At 32.1% G+C, this 6,074-nt stretch overlaps 2 protein-coding genes across 2 annotated transcripts; one reads left to right on the forward strand and one right to left on the reverse strand.

Moving 5' to 3' along the window:
- Nucleotides 1-314: 314 nt before the first annotated feature.
- On the reverse strand, nucleotides 315-4,392 carry LOC123684316 (TBC1 domain family member 23). The gene is made up of 5 exons (XM_045623533.1): nucleotides 4,231-4,392; nucleotides 4,065-4,173; nucleotides 2,919-3,933; nucleotides 1,694-2,154; nucleotides 315-785 (listed from the first exon to the last, which is right to left on the reverse strand). The coding sequence occupies exons 1-5, from the start codon at nucleotides 4,260-4,262 to the stop codon at nucleotides 387-389; spliced, it is 2,016 nt and encodes a 671-aa protein (XP_045479489.1). The 5' UTR covers nucleotides 4,263-4,392; the 3' UTR covers nucleotides 315-386.
- A 269-nt stretch (nucleotides 4,393-4,661) lies between these two features.
- On the forward strand, nucleotides 4,662-6,046 carry LOC123684500 (nucleoporin Nup37). Its single transcript, XM_045623785.1, has 5 exons — nucleotides 4,662-4,914; nucleotides 4,966-5,145; nucleotides 5,203-5,347; nucleotides 5,415-5,631; nucleotides 5,770-6,046. Exons 1-5 carry the CDS (start codon nucleotides 4,732-4,734, stop codon nucleotides 6,017-6,019), a joined length of 975 nt encoding a protein of 324 aa, XP_045479741.1. The 5' UTR covers nucleotides 4,662-4,731; the 3' UTR covers nucleotides 6,020-6,046.
- Nucleotides 6,047-6,074: the final 28 nt, after the last annotated feature.

Genomic DNA, 6,074 nt, shown 5'->3' on the forward strand with positions numbered 1-6,074 from the left:
TGTTCCCACTGGTAGTGCTCCATAAGCACTACCTGCTGCAATCGCGTGTATTTTAGATTTAAGCCGGTTAAAACTAGAGGCTTTGCACTATAGAATACCTTCATACAAGTAGCTTCCCACAATGCTTGCTCCTTGAATTTCGATATTCACAAGCATACACACGTTACAATAAGTGAGGTGGAAAAAAAAAATTAAGAAAAAGTACTCCTGGATGGGGCATTACCCTTCTGCAAGTTGTGTTAAGAAATATTTCGTCATCTAGTCATCTACTAAAAAAATATTGGTAATCTTTGGATCTACATCAATAGCCACTGTAACAGTTATAATTACTTACTTTACTATAAGAAAATATCTACAATATAAATTAATACATAATATTTTAAAATTCAACATTCTCTATTTTTCAGCTGTTTTAGGATTTGCTCTGACACCACTTTAGTAGCTTTGTCTGCATTCGGAATCAAAAATCTATCCATATCCGAAATAATTAGTTTTTCACCATCGGGAACCCCGTATTTGAAAGTAATCAATGCGGGATGTCGCTTTCTAGCTGTTATTTTCACGATTGCAGATAGTGGTCTCTTCACTATTACCTCAGCCACTCCTTTCTGATCAGGAACCTCACGTAATACCACTAGATCTGATGTGGTGATAATTAGGTGACTCTTATACATAAATCCATTCAATTTGACTTCTTCGCATGGAAAATGCTCCACAATTGAAGGGTTTTTCAACCACTGTTGAATCTGGACAAGTTCTCTTGTTTCTTCTTCTTCCTTGGGGTGCTATAAAATAATATATTCGTAAAAAGGGCCAATTTCTCATTCTCAAAAGCATTGAATGTGTAGTGTTTTTTATTGTAATTGGTCATATATTAACTTTATGTTGTAGTTTCACATTCAATGCTTTTGAAAATGGGAAATTGGTCCTATTTACGAATATATAAATAACTTGTAATGATTATATAATCAAGTTGAATAGAAAAGAAAATCCCTTAGCATTATGTTATAACAACAATAATTTTTCATTAAATGAAGACACTGTGAAAATAATTCTAAATCCTAAATTGCTCAGCATTGAGGTGAGAATCATAAAATTTAATCTATATCTATTATAATAATTTTGATTCCAGTTGACCCAAAGTACAAAGAGATGATGTTGACATATCAAATTAACCCTTTCGTACAACAATCCATAGGTCATCTGAATGATCTTATGAAATTTGAGCATAGTTGGTCCCATTTACTCTGTGTAGTAAAAGCTTTTAACCTTTTTATTTGTAATTTAACAGCAGACATTTCATTTTTAAAATATCCCCAAAAAAATAATTTCGAAAAGAACATCTTTATATATATTTTTATTTGTTCAATTTTTTTACAACAACCCTACGCCCCTTGGATAGTGAGGGATTGGATGATATATCTATTATCTAAAATTTTATTTCATAAAAATACCACAAAACTAAAACTGAAATGTAAATATTTCATAACTAGAAAATAGAATAAATAAAAACAATTTAGAATAAATATTATAAAATGAGCAAAAGAATATTTAAATTTAATCAATGATAATAATAATACCAACAGTTCTAAATATGAATGAAACATGTTACGGAACATAACAAACCTGCATATTGTAAAAGAATAATTGAAGGATGAAATATCTAAGGCTATTTTCTGTCAATCATGCTCACCTCACCACCAGTGATGTAATCACGATCATCATCTATACTGAATACAGGTGCAACATTTCTGTACCGTTTTCCAATTTTATCTGTACTAGATACATGTCTCTCTTGAACTGGACTGCTGTTTGGATTCACTATGTAATCAATCAATTTCTCCTTCACTTCAGCCGACTTAGATTTCATGACAGCCGATATTTTTCCGAATATATCAGAACTATGACCAGATTTGGAATTCTTATCAGACATATTCAAATTGTAGACTGGTGCACAAACAATGCACAACTTCGGATTGTGGTCTGATAAAAATTGCGAAGGGTTGTTGTTGAAGTAATTGTGGAGTGATATGTAACCGCCAGTAAGTAATGAAACATACTGGGTGTGTTTCTGAAGAAAAGACGCCACCACCATGTGGGTGTACTGGTCTTCTTCGTTTCTACCAGAACCCAAGAAGCATAAATGCTCTCCTCCTATAAGTTTTAAATGAAGATTTTAACATATCAAAATTAATTAAATTTATAGAAAATCAATTCACATATGATATCCCAAGTGTTCTAATAAAATGATGAATGGCAATGTACTACATTGAGTACATGAGACAATTCCATAAACAATTAGACCAACTACGTTTTTTATTTTTGGTTCTTAATTTTTATGAAATTGAAAGTATTATTATTGAGACGTCGACAATTAATTTTGAATGATTCCTAAGGTTTATTATTGAAAATAATAAAAAATGTCTTTTCCTCTGGACTTGAACCTCGCGATATATACCTCTTGGTATATCTGATCCAATGTTTTAACCACTTGGCTAGAAGTCACGTGGATGAAAAGCGGTAGAACATAATCATATAATATTGGAAAGTACAAGGGTAATTGAAAACACTAATAAAATTGCGGTTGGGACTTTGCGGAAAGTCAATTTTTTGAGATATCAATTTTTGAAAAGTCTTTTCATGGATCAAATTTTCAAGCTAGGAGTCTGAGTGATAAGCAAAGATTTATTCTTGTTTTCAGGAAAACCCTTTGACGTAAGACGAACATTTTTTTTTTTAATAAATCCATTTATTCCAAATAGGAAAAAAAGTCAGAGGGATTTGAAAAATAATTTCCTTAACAGGATCCAAAGGTTTATTATTATTTGAAATGATCAGGAGCTTGTTGTTATAGCTCCATGAGTTTTGAAATTTGTAGAAAAGGACTTATTTGTAAATTGAAACTTCAATAAAATTACCTGCATTAGATCCATGTTCTAAAGCTTGCTTTTGGGCTGACAACAATCCTTGGACTGCAGTGTTAAAAGCACTTGGTTCTTGTAACATTAAATTACAATCCAGATGAAAAGCAGTGGGTAGATGTCCTGCATTATATTGTTGAAATGGTCGACAATCGACTAAGAAAAATCTAACGCTATCTACATTTCCTGCTCCTTGAGCTACATTTTGAACAAGTTCTCTCACAGATACTGGAAGACATAGTGCTTGAGAAACTGATAGGTTGTCATCAGTTTTTCCACTGTAGATATTTTGTATGAGATCATTCCTAAAGGATGTGGGGGTTTTAACTGCATAATATTGTGCTAACGAGCAGAAATCGCCGACATCATCGGCTTCAAGTGCTGATGGCATATTGGAAAGCGTGTCTATAATAACTTCAGTAGTTTCTTTTTTCAAAGACATTATGTGTTCTCTTGCATTAATTACCATTATTAGAGAAAGAAAAAAGATCAAAAATGGATCTGACTGTTGAAAATAGTAATCCCACATATTGATAATAACCTGCATATTACATGTTGCTGCAAAAAGAGATTGAAACCATGTAGAGCAATATTTATCTGGTGTGATACGTTTGGAATCTAAAAATGAGCATAATTCTGGATCATGGTAAAGCAGAAGTAAACGTAATATATGAAATGCATTTCCTTCAGCTTGATAGCTCTGTGGTATAAAATTATCGCGTATGGCTTCAAATAAGTTATAAACTGTGCAAATTGGAATTTTTAAGGTTAAGAGAGGAAGGAGCAATTCAATCCAGCCATTGTTCCTGGAATATGTCAGGTTTCTGCTTTTACAATAAAAGGTTATGATAGATTCGAGGTCTGATACAACTGAGATTTGTTCTTCTCCATCGTTGTCAAGTTTCGATACAAATTTGGTACAGTCTTCTCTCAGTTCACTTTGATTGGATAAATCGAAGATTTCATTGAAATTGTCTAACTGGCTACCTTTGTCACGAACATCTAAACAAATCTGAAACATTTTAATACTTCATAAAGCTATCTTATTCAAGTTGAAAAATGTCATATGATTTATGGTAATATTTATTGGTTAAATAATATGGAAAGCTGAAATCCATTCATAAAATAAGAGGAAACAACTACCTGCCAAACTTCCGACCTCATCCCTTCTGGTAAGGGTTTCCCCTTGCAAATACAGTAAACATCTGTAGCAGAACATTCTTCCAATAAAGCAGTCTCCAAATCAGTCACCCTAAGGTAAGAATTAAATTAAGGTCAACTGTTGTTGAATATTTCAAACTTATCATACCAATCGCTATCATCATCTAGTGAACTTGCCATGACAGAATGATACTATACCAATAAACTTAAACTTAAAATCATTTGTGTGCTTCCATTATTTATATAGGTTTTTTTTCCCTTATTGAATAACAATAACCAATAAACAACGTGTCATCAGCTGTTATTGACAATCAAACTGTCAGTTCATACCAATATTGCCAACTGCGTTCGGATTTTCAGACAAGGCAGATAGCACTACCAGCAGAAAGGATTCAGGAAATTCTGCAAAGGGGGTTCTATCGAACCCCCTTAATCCCCCGTTGGCTACGCCCTTGTTGTTTATTGTATAATTTATAGAACTTCTATGCTCTGAAGCATCTATGGTCATTATGTTTTGGATTCTATGGTTATCGTTAAAAACTTTCGATTCATAGACCTAATATTAGGTCTATGTTTCGATTCAAAAACATAACCTACTTGCTGTTTCTGTTTGAAATTCCGATAAACGATTACTTATTAATTTATAATAATGGAAATTTCATTAGATATTGTGGATAATCTCAAGAAAACTTATACGAAGCCACTATATACTAAAGATCTATCTGAACACGGGCAAATTACTTGCATCGAACTCTCTCAATTTGAACTGTCTCAAGATGTGGTTCTTATTGGATTTGGAAATAAAATATTGCTTGGATATTTCAAATTTACTGTATTTTTAACATTTCTCATTTGGAATTTCACTAATTGTACAAATTTTTAGGACAATGTAGAGTTAGAAATAATTTCTGAATTTCCAATTCCATGTCGATGTACATGCTTGAGTATATCACCAGAAACAAGTTTAAGTGCAGTTCCTAACTCATTATCCTTTTGCGGAGCAGGAACAGATTTCAAAATCAGACATATAAAGACTGATTTAGAGAATGAAAGCTTTTGTAAGGTACATAGTACTTTAATTTATGTTACTTTTTTAATATTAACTTTCAAGTCATTGTAGATTTTGAGTGGACATACTAGTTATATCAATGATGTCAAATTTGATTTAGATGATAAATATTTAGCATCAGTTGGGGATGATAATACCCTTAGAATTTGGGAATTAGAATCTTACAAATGTACTACTCTTCATTTGAATTTTGCAGGTAGGTTTATTACATTTATTTAAAAATCAAGGAGGGTAATGAACATACGAATTAATTAAATTTTCAGGAGTAGCAGTTCAATGGCATAAAGATGACCCCTCTAAGCTTTTGATTGCTGATAAAGTGGGAGTAATTAGACTTTATAATACTGAAACTTTGAAGCCAATATTATCTTTTGATTCCGGGAAATTACTCTCCTCATGTCACTGGTCTCCATCTAACAACCAAGATATTGCCTCCTTACAATTAGGAGAGTTGTCAGTTTGGGATATAACTACTCCAAGGTAAAAAGCTTTTATTCAATTCTGATTTATTGATTTCAAAATTAAGCCATGCATTCTTATGTTGCAATGGCTTCAAATTTTTTTAAAATCTATTTGCATTATATGAATTTACTACTTACAAAATAAATTATTTTGCAGTACCCCAATCATTACTTCATTAGTTTTCACTGAGGCAGGAGGTTACCTCAAGTTCAGCCCTCAAGGAGATTTGATAGCAGCTCTAAACCCTTTAGAGGGTACTTTAAAGGTATTTAAAACACGATTGCTTGAATTGAAGTTTTCAACATTCATCAGTTTAGCTACTAATTTTTGTTGGCATTATAAATATCCACTTATTTGTGTGGGAGATGATAGCAAATTCTGTATATGGAAAGTAAATACACTATAGCCTGAATAAATATTCTTTATTTTTCTATATTTTTTTTTGGTCATACTTCCAGCAT

The sequence above is a fragment of the Harmonia axyridis genome, chromosome 7 (genome assembly GCF_914767665.1).
Source record: "Harmonia axyridis chromosome 7, icHarAxyr1.1, whole genome shotgun sequence".
NCBI lineage: Eukaryota > Metazoa > Arthropoda > Insecta > Coleoptera > Coccinellidae > Harmonia > Harmonia axyridis.

Bases quoted from the DNA above. Each gene is read 5' to 3' on its own strand.
- LOC123684316 (XM_045623533.1), bottom strand. From the start codon at position 4,262: ATGGCAAGTTCACTAGATGATGATAGCGATTG. The intron at 2,155-2,918 runs GTAATTTTATTG...TAAAACTTATAG, and splicing joins AGAACATGGATCTAATGCAG to GAGGAGAGCATTTATGCTTC. The intron at 786-1,693 runs GTGAGCATGATT...ATTATTTTATAG, and splicing joins ATTACATCACTGGTGGTGAG to CACCCCAAGGAAGAAGAAGA.
- LOC123684500 (XM_045623785.1), top strand. From the start codon at position 4,732: ATGGAAATTTCATTAGATATTGTGGATAATCTCAAGAAAACTTATACG. The intron at 5,146-5,202 runs GTACATAGTACT...AAGTCATTGTAG, and splicing joins AGAATGAAAGCTTTTGTAAG to ATTTTGAGTGGACATACTAG. The intron at 5,632-5,769 runs GTAAAAAGCTTT...ATTATTTTGCAG, and splicing joins TGGGATATAACTACTCCAAG to TACCCCAATCATTACTTCAT.